This window comes from Cygnus olor, chromosome 15 (genome assembly GCF_009769625.2).
Source record: "Cygnus olor isolate bCygOlo1 chromosome 15, bCygOlo1.pri.v2, whole genome shotgun sequence".
Lineage (NCBI taxonomy): Eukaryota > Metazoa > Chordata > Aves > Anseriformes > Anatidae > Cygnus > Cygnus olor.
In genome coordinates, this window is record NC_049183.1 from 11,850,520 (window position 1) to 11,863,173 (window position 12,654).

Genomic DNA, 12,654 nt, shown 5'->3' on the forward strand with positions numbered 1-12,654 from the left:
TCTTACACAGCCCCTGGCCATACCCTCCAGAGACCAATTGTCACTGCCAGTACGTCGTCCTCGTTCAGGCGGTTTCTGGCTCTCCACTGCTGAGTGACTTCTTAAGCCTGATATCATTTTTATATCTATACACACATATACGTATATTTACACAAATACACATTTGTGTGTAAAATGTCTGTTTATAAACACCCACACTTTTAGCTCGGCTTTTCTAAGTTGCAAGGTTGTTGTCTTAGAAACAGACGTTATTAATGGCATCTCTCAAGGTGCTGAGCATGGTGGCAGCCAGGGCAGCCTCTAGAAATGCTGAACCGTGAGGGCAGGGGAAAAGATGCTCAAGAATTCCCGGAAACCTTTTCATCATCTTTGTGGTGACACCCTGAAAATTCACTACCTATCCCCAAATTACCTTCTCCTTGCCCCTCTGTATCAGCTCCTTTCACCCTGGGATTGCTCTGTTTTGTTACCAGAGAGCTGTTTACACTGGCATTCAGATAATTTTGCAGCCCCAGCCCTGAAACTGTGAAATCAATGCCACAATCACGCGAACACAAGGATATTAAACTCAGTCCCTTACACGACCTGGGAGCGCATTCACAGTGCAACGTGGGGAAACATTAAAAATTCTTGTGCGAACAGCAGACCCTAACAGAAATATCAATAATTCATGCCACTGCAACCGCATTCAAGCAAAACTCTGGAGCAGCAGATACACCAGCCCGCGTCCCTCACGCTTCCTCGACGCTACAGCAGAGGTTGTAGCAGTATCTGCTCTTGCAGCTGGAGGTTGTGTGAACAAGCCATAGCACTGACCACTCCCACGTTAAAGCAGCTAGTTTCAGTTGCACTATGGTTTCCTGTTCAAAAGAAAAAAGGAGAAAAAATCTAGATTTTTTTAAAAATAATACTGAGTTAAATCAAGAGTGGCTACACCTCGGGGGGAGGAATGCCATGCAACACTGAATTCAGGCCAGGGCAATTAAAAATCCTTGAACTGAAAATCTGATAGCAACACCAACTTTCTCTGATTTTGACCAAATTGCTTTATGGTTCCTGTGGTCTTTTCTCCTTGTGTAAGACAGGGAAAAGCACGCTCCCTCTTTGAGATGTGTTGATCACATGGAAGAGGAGAATGCAAAGGAAAATTACGTGAGGCTGCCCAAATACCAGACCTAAGCCCTACATCTGCAGAGCTGCTCTGCACCTGCTCCAGCCCCAAAGAGGAAAAGGCATCCCGCAGCTCTAAATGTGCCTCGCTGTGGAGTGATTTGCAGATCAGGGTTTCACCACATTTGCATAGTGGCCAACTCTGTTGCAAAGCCCAGCCGTACTGACATGAAAAGAAGCCTGCTACTCCCATCATTTACTGGCTGTGCACGCCACACCACTGAGCTTGTCATCAAGGGAGAAAAATACGGGGAAAGAGGACAGGAAGGAGTTGCAGAGCACAATTTATCTGCTGATTTACTTAGACACCATTTTTCAGGCTTCTGTGAGAGCCACTGATCACAAACCAGCCAATTTGTTCCTGCCCTGCATCCATGACTACGCCCCAGAGCTGCGACCTGCTCTCGCAACCCTGCCGCCGCAGAAAGGAAAGTTACCCCAACCACTTTTCTCAGCCTGTCCGTCACGTGCTCGGGCCCTTTCTGTTTCTTCCCCCAGTGTGACAGTGCTCTTCGCTCTGCCTGGGCTCGCTGCAGAAATGGGCAGGTTTGGGAATCGTTATACAGAAGGGCAAGTTCCTCACCAGGGTCACACGGGCTGCTCTGTCCCGCTGACGGGTGGCTGGGAGCCAGGAGACATCCGTGAGAGCAGCTGGGTACTTGCTACCTTCAGGATGTCAGGTGTTTGCATCTGTCTGCTGCACAGAGGGAAATCTGAACACAAGAAAAAATGCACTGCAAATATCCCTTCGCTCTTTCATACAACATAAAATAGGACACCAAGGGGCAGCTGGGGGAATGGGCTCCACAGCAGCTACCATGCACCTGACGGGAGCTGTGCTGCCTAACGATGCTCTCAGAGAAGATGAAATTAGATCAATGAAGTCAATAATTCACCTACACCCCTGTTACACCACTGCTTTTAGCGTGATTCCTGATTTACAGGAATTAGAAGACTTAGGTCTGGGGAACCAGATGGAGAAAGCCATCGCACACGTGAAGAGATTCGCACATCAGGGCACCAGCTCCTCCACGAAAAGCCAGCGTGACCAGTCAGAGCTGGCCATCATCAATTCAATCTGTATCAGGGACAGGTTCGACGTGCAAACCGCAGGGCAAACACTCATCATGGAAATTGCTTTTGCTCAATTCCAATAACTTAATCTCTCCCTGGCTCGAATGGCTCATCCTTCCAGGAACAGCTCGGAGATGTTTAAGCAGGAGACTGCACTGCACGATGTCCCATCGCAGGGTGCAGACTGAAGTGGCCAAGGCAGCTCCTGTGCCCTCTGGGGGACTAGGAGGTGCCCCCGCCAGGGACCCAGTGCAAAGAGGATGATGGAGAAGCTATCGGTAGGACTGTGGGACAGAGAGAGGAGCTGAAGCCCAGCACAGCACTTCTGGCCTGGAAGTCCCTGCAGCAGAGCCAGAGTCATCAGAAAGAAGCCAAGCCGTCTCAGAAGGGCACAGAGGAAACTGGGCGCAGTTACAGCCCCCAGGAGCCCGTCTCGTATCACGGGCTGCTGCCTTCAGCTGCCCCTCCAGCTCAGACAGCTGAGACCACATCACTTTCTGTAATATTGTTCAGCTGTGATTTGAATAAAGCATTAGATGGAAACAAAGCTGTGGTTTTTCTCTAGAAAGAGATTAGAAATGATTGCCTGGAGGAAGTTGCCGAACAGCTGGAGCTGGTAATTGAGCCTCCCCCAATTAACTTTGTCCATAGAAAGTTGAAGACCATGTCCTAACCTTCCTCTGGCTGCTGATGGGATCATTTGGATGTCACTGCATGCCTCGTAACAGCTCCCACAACATCAGGATACAGAGCATGCTGTTCACTTATTTGTTTATTTCAGTATGCTTTGCCAAAGAAAAATCAGCAAAGAATTAATTAACAGCAATTATTTCTAGCAACAACAGAGCAGCCCTGCTCCAGAAGCCATGAAAACAACATCATGAGACCCCTGTGGCTGAAAAGCCTTTATAAACAGGTGCAAAAATAAACAATTTTATAGCAGGCTATAAAAAGAGCCCAAGCCAGGTTGGGGAATGGGAGGGGAGAGAGTGACAGAACAGCCATTTCGGTGGCTGAGTCAAAGCAGCTGCCCAGGTGACTTCTGTGAAAGAGCTTTAATAACCAAGCCAGCCCTGAGCAGCAGCAGCAGCCTGATTCAAAGAACCAGCAGGGCCGGGTTATTGCTGCAGCAGAGGGTTTGCCATACCAGTCACTTTGTGCTATTAGCGCTGCTAATGTGATTTACAGTCTAAGCCAGTCCAACCCTTTAGAGCTGTGATCTCAAGTACTAGCCAGCTCCAGTTTCAGTGATAAACGTCACCCCCCCCGCCTATTATTTGCTAAAGTAAGCCAAAATAAAGCCATCAATTCAGACACCTCTCTGTTCCAATGAGTCCTTCTACCTGGCACCACCACACCTGCAAGTCTCCTGGAGTGAATGCTGAAAGGGAAAGGAGGGAGATGTTCCAGACCCGCTCTCATTTTTCACCCACCTGGTTCTTTTTCAACAGCCACTGAGCTCAGTGACCCTCTGACAGAGCTCACACATCCTGTATCACCAAAGCTGTGCAGTGACCTGCTGCTGGTTACGTCTTTGTCCTGCACGCAGATGGCCCCACCGACCATCTCCCCACGTGAGGAGGCCAGGATGCATCTCTTCCCAGGAGTTCACCTCCAAGCAGGTGGCAGTGGACAGTCGCTTTTCCACTGGATCCTGCAACACCGTTTGGAGAGGTAGGAACCGAATGGAAACCCCAGTCTCACCTGTGCATTCACACCGTTACCTGCGCATGCAGAATATTAACGCCTGATCTACGCCATTGCTTGCACACTCTCACACAGATCCCAGTCTGGCACACAGCTACCTCTGAACTAGGCACAAATCTGAATGCACAGAGAGAAGGGGCAGACTTATGCTGCCAGGCTATGGGCACACATGGATGCTGCCTTTGCAAGCATTCTCAGTATGCACACACACGCGGGGGACACACCAAAGAGCAGGCAGAGCCCTGCCCGCCCAACAACACATGCTCTGGTACACATGGGTCACAGCATGGGTGGCAAGCACAAGGGGTTAAGGACAGCCTGCTAAATACTTGGTCAAAGTCCGCACAGCGTGACCTCCCCATCCAAAATATGGAGCAAAAACATGGGGAGGCAACTGCAGCAACGCCAGCAGCCAACCTTATCCCCACCCTGAGACTCCCAATTTGGTACCTGGTCGCAGGGATGTGAAAGCTCATTTAGCAATGTTTTGACTTTTTTTTTTCTCCTGCTTGGTTCAGCAACCTGTTACCAGCCAGTGTCTTGGCACTGATCTGATCTGCAGCTTCTGTGCAATTCCCGAGTAGCAGTAGCAGGACTTTTTCCTCCATTTAGGTCTGTCTGCTTGAAAACAGCCTGCTTTCCTCCGTGCAGTGAAATGCTATTGACCATCTAGCAAGCCATGTTACCATGGGCTTGTCGTCAGAGCAACCCAGAGGGAAAAGCCCCCTGTAGATTGCCAGCAAATTGCTCCTCTAAGCTCACGGGAGATTTGCTGTTTCCTGCAAATGAAACCCTGGCTCTTCACCAGCAGGTTTGTGGGAGCAGGATCTCACCCCATAAACCAACAGCTCCACTACCACCTCTCTCAGAGAAGAGATGAAAGAATTTGAGAGTGCAGACTGGGCTAGAGAAGATAATCCATGCAGGAGGCTTAATTTTTGTGTGGTGTCCACAAATCTTGCCTCTCCTAAAGAAAGTCAGGGTTTGGCATTAGATTCTGCTGAGCACTCACAATATCTGAAGCAGGCTGCAGCCCACAGCATCACAACAAATCCTCAGCACAGTGCTGGTGTCCCAGATTCTGCGGGGCTACCAATCTGCTGCTTGTCCTGAGGAGAGATTCAGTGCCTCCTAAGCTTGCTGAAACCCAGAACGCAGTTTGGTAACAGGGAAATGCAAATTGAGCAACCAAAACTGGGCCTGACTGCCTTGAGAGCACCTCTCCATGTGACTTGCTTCCCACATGCCCTCCCTGATTAGCAGCTTTGCAAGCAAGATTAGAACCAGGTGCGTTAACAGGTTCTTGCTGGGCAGAGCTTGCTAGCATTGAGGACACCTGAAAGCCTCCAGAAATTAGAGCTGTCAGTTCCTGGAAAATTACTAAAATAGACAAAGAGCTCACTCATCCAAAGGGGCTGCAGAAACAGCCCCCACTGCCTGCTTTTTAAAATCATCGAGATAAAGTTAAAAGTTCGAGCCGTTCTGGGCAATTCTCCTTTTCTTCACCACCCTGCTCTCTTTTTGCAAGGCTACTTTCCATCACTGCTCCTGGAAGAGTTTGTCGTAACCCATAAGGACCTGAGCAGAAGAGCATCTGCAGCAGTGGTTTAAGGCACCGCTCACTACCAGCCAGCAGAACACGCGGCCAGAAGGACCACCACATCCCTCCCACGTCAGTGGGAACTTGCCTTACACTGCGTGGAAGCTGGGAAAGACTGCTCGTGCTGATAGCTACACATCCCACCAGAGCCAGGGAAGTGTGGAATGGCACAGGCTGGATTCAGCCCACCAAATTTTAGGCACCTGAGCTGTTTCATGCTCACAGAGGTAACTGGGAGCTTGCCTGGGCTGTATGGTGAATGCTGGGCTTGTCTGGGGTGTCTTCCATCCAGCCAAGCCCGGCAGGAATCAGCAAACATAAGAGACCGATGCACCTGCTAATGTAAATCCCAAAATCTCCTGGAATAAGGGGAATAATCTAGTAGTGAAACAGCCTGCGCAGTCCTAGAGAGTGAATACAAACATTAGAGTCTGTAGGAAGAGTCACAAAAAACCTGTATTATCATTGGTACCAGGAAATAAAAACTGCATCAAGGTCTATCAAGTCCTCTACAGACGCACACGTTGCACTTCTGGGTGACTTTCTATGAAGCTCCTATTTCTAGCAGTGATCACTTCTGTGCTTCAAGCCATATGGCACCATCATTCCAGAAGGAAAGCATTTTGTCTTGAAATCTGCTAGCTAGAAAATCTGCTGCATCCTGACAGAAGTGCAGCATTGCCAGCTATTCACAGGGGAAAAAAAAGTCATTAAAAGAAATAAAGAACCGGGTTAAGATTGATCAGACATCCAATTTTCACTGAAACACCCAGGAAGGGGAAAATGACCCTTGCATGTACCTTCCCCAAAGTGTTTTTGTTCTCTTAATCGATGAACTTCGATTTCTGTGGGAAGCCTGATACAACATAGCCACATTCCCAAATTTAACAGGAGAATCTACTGCAGAAGGGATCTCCTCCAGGCAGAACAGTAACCAACACCCTTTGGGGTCACTGGTTGTGCTAGAAATTACTCTATTCCCACCTGCTGGCAGAATCATTCCATGCCCAGGAATCACCGAGAAGTCTACAGGCACACTGCTCTCCAGTGGAACTGGAACACCCAAGGCACTTTTCAGAGCACACAGCATGAAGCAATGCCACAGATGCTTTTCATACAGGGAAAAAAAAAATCCTTCTTTCATGGTCTGCCTACAGAATTTCCTCATCCTTAACTGCCTCCATGCAATGCCCCAGCAGCTTAGCGCTGCCTCCCGGAGCTCTCTGGGCCTGCTTGGAGCAGAGTGAGATAACAGGGTGCAAATGTATGTGCTCCAACCTACCTCCCGCAGTTAGCACTGGTTAAGTGGAGCCTCCAAAAGCGGCAGTAAGTGAAAGGCTATTTTGATTGCTGCCGCAAAAGGCGATTAGTCACCAGCAAAGGTCAGCAAATCTGTGGTCACCAAAGGAAACCAAGTGGGCAATCACTCACTGCAAGCGTAATGCCCAGCTGCAAGGAATTTGTGGCCTTGGAGCAGGCAGCACAACCCGAGGAGAATGCTTTGGAAGGGGACTGGGGAGGACCAAAGGTGAAGGTCAGCCTGCTGCACCCACTGCCTGCCCACAGCTCCGTGCTGACAGGTGCAGCCCTTCTGCTACGCCTGGCGTCCCACTGCCAGGGGGCAGGTGCAGCAACAGCACGGTAACAACCCTTCCCTACCGCAGCAGCACCGCCTCATCGTGCTTATACGCAGGACTTTGGACCATGGCTCGTTTCCAGCACAACCACAGGAGGCTCTCTTTGTATAGGCTTTTTTTTGTTTTTTAAAGGAACTCGCAGAGCCTTGGAAATGTTTATTAAACCCCTTCTTCCTTGTTCTGCAATTCATTGCCATTGTTTGGAGATACACGTAAAGCTCAAGGTCTCCCAGGAAGATGTAACGAGGGCTGGCTTGCAGCAATGTTCTCTTTCTGTAAATAACTGCAGCGATCAAGGTCAAACTCTGTGGTCGAATTGATTCTAATCTGAACAAAGAAAGGGGGTATGTGCTCTAAGTGCCAACACGTAAAGCTCTGCTGACCTGGAGCCCTCTGGGGATTCCCTGGGACACAATCCCAAGCAGCAGAGTGCCTCCTTATTGTGTGAGGTGGTTTGGCTGAAAAAGAGCTACAGGAAAGACTATTACAGCCCCCTCACTTATTGATTTCTATTGTTGTATTAGCAGCTCACACAGATCTTCATGGCAAGATAGTCAATGCCTCCTTCTGCTTTGGGCTCTCCCTTCCACACCTGTACAACTACAACCAGACCGGCAGTTTGTACATTAAGCCGAGCAGAATCTCGTTCTGCAGCTGTTTGCATTTCTCCAAGTCCCAGGGTCTGTCAGCAGGGGGTGCTTCACGGCAGCCTTTGGCAGGCAGCACTGGTGCAGGCAGGGACGTTCACCCAGTTCTAGCAAAGAGGAATGCACTTGTGTGGGCCTTACCTTGCTCCTGGTACCACACGTAGCACAGCAGCTCGTTAACTCCGAACAGCTACATAAAGAAATCAGCTCCCCAACAACGCTGCCTACCCTGTACCACACATGCCTGAGCCTCAGCTCACCGTTTCCAGAATAAACTTACCCGGCCCAGTGTCAGCTTCTGGAGAGCTTCCTCCTTGGTACGGGAACAGGAAAGCTTACCTACAAACTTACGACTTTCCTTTGGCTTAAAACACTGCTGTCATTTGACAGGAGAACAAACCTGGATCCCACAAGCAAAGCTAAAATAAACAGGTTTTAGAGAAAGGTTTTAATTAATGACCCGTGTGTTGGCAGGAATAAATCAAAGAGCATTCCGGGAACTTCTTCCAAATGACTCCGGTGTTGCAGGCACATGTCCCCAGAGCAAGTCGGAATTGTTTGACCCCAGGCTGTGCACTGATTAATGACCTGTTTTTCCACCGCTTCTTAGTTGCATTAGATCTCAATCAAGACCAACTGATAGCCCCCTCCTGCTTTGAACTTGTCATACAATTCCACTGAACACATTATCTTCTCCAGTTAATGCCCTACAGCTAGAAAATACGTGTCTCTGTCAGCTCCCTGAGTTTTCAGCTATCCGCTCACAGCCCTTGGTCTCGTCCTGGTGCAAAAGGGCCAGCGCCATGAAGCTGACTCACCGTGCTGGGAGGTGGGATGAAATCTACTCGTGGATCTACACAGGGCAATGTTTTCTTCAGAGTGGTGAAAGGTGCAAAATTCCCACCCCGGCGTTCCCCGTCTGGATGGCAATTACTACTTCTGTAGTTATTTTGTGAAGGACGGAGCACGCTCTGCCCGTTTTGGTGGCTCAGCAGCAGTGAGCCCGTGCTACGTGGGGTCCTGCTGGCTACATCACCAGGACACTACGGAAAGGCTCCAGGCCTACAAGCAGCACCCAGCACTGTTTGGTTTGGCATGGCACGCAGTTTTGGGGAACTACCTTTGTTCCCACCAGCCCTCCTGCAATGGGTCCAAAATTGAGGCCTTGGACACTATTAAAAAAAAAAAAGATGCTCCTCTCTCAGCACGTCATCTCAGTTCATTCAAACAGCAGCTATCACTCCAGCTCGGCAGCCGAAATTCAGTCAGACGAGACTTGAGAAACATTACCCCTCTTACTCTGCAGTAACCTGGACGACAGCATTAACTCTCCCAGGAAAAACCTGGGCTGAAATCGTGAAGTAACTGTTGGGTCACATCAGCGTGCGGAGTGACACAGAGAGATGTAACGACCACTGAGAACACCCCAAATTACTCCACCACCACTGGTGGGTTTTCAATCCCTTGTAGGTATAAACATCACTTCATAATAATTAAGGAGCATGGAAGCGTGAAATTTGATTTCTTTCTTCTGAAGATGTAGGAGATTATTTTAATAATTCTTACTCAGTATCACCAACAGAAAGCTCTTGTTCAGTGGTTTAATATAAAGCCTTTTAATATCTGTTTCAGCAATAAAATCTCTGCTTTCTATAAATGTACTAATCTCACCAGAAGATACAATTTAAACAGTAGAATGAAGCAGAATAAAAATATGCAGCAGGGACCGAACATTCTTTTCAAATGGGGACCTGCTCTGAACTATCTGTAGTCTCTTCAATCAGATTAGACCCAAGCAACAATTTAAATCTCATCTCCACCCCTCAATATGAAGAGCAGAAAATATTCCTTCACCTTTTCCTGGATGTCTAGGAACACAGAGATGCAGAGAGAGGAGCAGAACCAAAAAGAGCAGGAACAGAGCGCAGGAACGGCAGGATGGATCAAACAGAGGACACCAAATAAAGGAGAGCGTAAAACTGCCTTGGCAAACCGTGTGCGCGTCCCTATCTGCAGGCCCTGCCCCTAAACCTTGCTGTTGGAGAGCAAGATACAGAAAGAAATGATTTGATGGATTTAAAACAAACAAACAAAAAGGGTGTGGTCTGGAAAGACAGTGAAAATACATCCAGAAGATTTGTGAATCTATTGACTGCTTGAAACACATTTCCAGGGGGGCTAACAGGCCAAGTTATTTTGGCCTGAACTCAGTATCAATTAAGAAAGACTCATTTGCATTAAAAATAGTATTAGCTCTGATAATTTATGGTGAGTTGTACAAACACCTTCAAGGGATCTCAAAGCCATACTCAGATGTGATTTAAAATCTACCGTACAGGCTGGTGCATCACATTCTCAAAGTGAGGGCTGCACCTATGTGTTTTGGAATGAAATACTGTATTTCCTAGATAAATAGCTTCAATCTATTTAAGATTTTTTGTTTGGTTTTGACATAACTCATGTTTTTAAAAGAAAAAGTCCAGCCACATTTATAAGTACAACTCACGTTCACTTCGAAGACTAATAAGTATCATTGCCATCTGCACTCCGATGACCGACGGATGTGAAAAAGCATACGGCAGCTCTGAGTGAAGAAATGAAGATGCACATAATGAACACCTGCTGGTTAAGTGATGAAGTAAAGTTAGGTGAACATTGTTGGCACAGCAAATAAAAGCAGAATCACTACTGGCGACCCAACTACAGACTCGTGTCTGGAATTACAAATCATCTGCCAACAGCAATGAAGGTAAGAAGACTGGAAGAAAGACCCACAAAAAACAAACCCAAGTATTTTCTATAGCTGGGTGAGAAGGAGATCAGCCTAAAAGTAGGAATTAATTCCAGTATTTAATAAAAAGCAATTTGCAAGTACCACAACAGCTTTATTTCCACCTGACAAGTAATTGCTGTAAGCATACTAGTAACACCACATGTAAGACTACAGGTTCAAGATCTACACAATAAAGGTGGGGGGTTTTGTTTGTTTGCTTTTGTTTTTTAAAAACAAGAGTTTACTGTTTTTGAAGAGGCATGGAGAATACTTCAGGCAGCAGTTGTTTTCTCCCAGGTAAAGTTCTCATGGATCTTCAAGAGTAGACTAGAGAATTTAAAAGAAAAAAGCTAAGAAATACTTCAGGAAAGTAAACAAAGGCAGCCCTTTCTGAAGTGAGGAAAGTGTTATTTTAGGAAAGAATATTTTGAAAGAAAGGTTCCGTCACGAAACACTTCCTATTGCAATACGCACAGGAGTACAATATGTACTACGTAAGAGTTGTGTTTTCCATACACGAAGAGCAAAGTTGTCTTTCTTCATTATGACTTCTCAGGTTTTGCTTCTGATTTCTCATCTATCAGATCTTTAAATCCCAATTTTTCCAGTGGTTCGTTAGCCATAAGTTGCCTAAGTTAAAAACAACAGAACAAAAACGTTTTGCAGAACACAGTCTATAACCAAGAGAACAACAGCATTTTCTATTTCACTTCATGTTATTTCCTGTAAAGAAATCCAAGACATCTGTAGAGTGACTGTCAGCTGGCAAAGCCTCAGAAACCTCAGTCTGGGGAAAGCAACATTCACACACGCACACACACGTATATATGTATACATATACACATACACACACAATTGGAAAATTGCTGTTAGAATGAGTGCGTTGCTGTCTTCTGATATTAGATATTGAAAGAGTTTCCTCAGAAGCTGACCTTTTGGTTAACTTAATTAACAGACTGTGTAAGAGCTTACTAAGATTCTACTTGTGTCATCTACTGCATTTCTAAGCGAATGTGGTTTACAACATCGGTGGTGCTATTATACTTTACTGCTGTGCTTTTACCCCTGTTTGGGTTTGCAACCTCGCCACCCACCCATGCAATACCCGGGTATCTCAGTGCCCTTAATAACACCCCCATCCGCTTCCCGAAGGGCGCCCAGCCTCACCACCGAGCAGAACCCACTGCAAATCAAAGCCAGAACGGCGACACCCCTATAAAAACCAAAGGGCGCCACAGAGGGGCCGGGGGGAAGGGGCAGCCTCCCCCCCCCACTCCCCGCGGGAGCCCCCCGTTACTTGCCTCTCCATGCGGCACTGCAGGTAGGCCATGGAGAGCTCTCGGCAGGCGCCGCTCTGGAAGCCGCTGCGGCGGAGGCACTCCATGAAGCGCTCCTTGGAGGCGCTGCACTCCCCTGCAACACAGCCACGGCCGCGCTCACCGCGGGCCCGGGGCGGCAGGGCCAGGCTGAGGCCCGGCGCTAGGCCGCAGGGGTAGGCCTGAGGCCCGTGGCTAGGCCGCGGGGAGGGCAGGCCCGCCTTAGCGCACCGAAATGGTCCAAGGGGAAGGCTCCTTTGTCCGGGGGGCGCGGCTTGAAGCTCTTGGCGCCGAAGTTCATGGCGGTGGACATGGTGCGAGCGGCACCGGACCCGGACCCGGACCGGGACCGGGACCGGGACCGCGACAAGAACCGGGCCGGGCCTGCGCCGCCGGGGAGCGCCGAGCGCATCGAGCGGGCCACGTGACCGCGGAGGGCGGGACCCCGCTGCTATGGAAACGGCATCGCCATGGCAACCGCGGCGCCAGCCGCGCGGGTCGTCATGGAGACCGTGCCGCCGGCCGCCATGTTGGCTGGGCCCCCCGAGGGGACGGGAAGGGAAGGCCGGTGGTGCTCCCTGCGGCCGGGGCCTGACGCGCCTCATTGAAATAAAGTGTTTTGTTCTCCTGAAGCTGTTGTTGTTGTCATAAATCGCCCCCCGATGGGTGGGAGCACTGGTCATGGGGAATCTGCCTACAGAAGGATGGGAGGAGGGTGGAGATGGTTTAT

The 12,654-nt window shown here is 48.6% G+C and overlaps 1 protein-coding gene across 1 annotated transcript; it reads right to left on the reverse strand.

Moving 5' to 3' along the window:
* Positions 1-10,699: 10,699 nt before the first annotated feature.
* Positions 10,700-12,369, reverse strand: LOC121078468 (cytochrome c oxidase assembly protein COX19). The gene is made up of 3 exons (XM_040574707.1): positions 12,156-12,369; positions 11,910-12,021; positions 10,700-11,238 (listed from the first exon to the last, which is right to left on the reverse strand). The coding sequence occupies exons 1-3, from the start codon at positions 12,334-12,336 to the stop codon at positions 11,151-11,153; spliced, it is 381 nt and encodes a 126-aa protein (XP_040430641.1). The 5' UTR covers positions 12,337-12,369; the 3' UTR covers positions 10,700-11,150.
* Between the last annotated feature and the right edge of the window lie 285 nt (positions 12,370-12,654).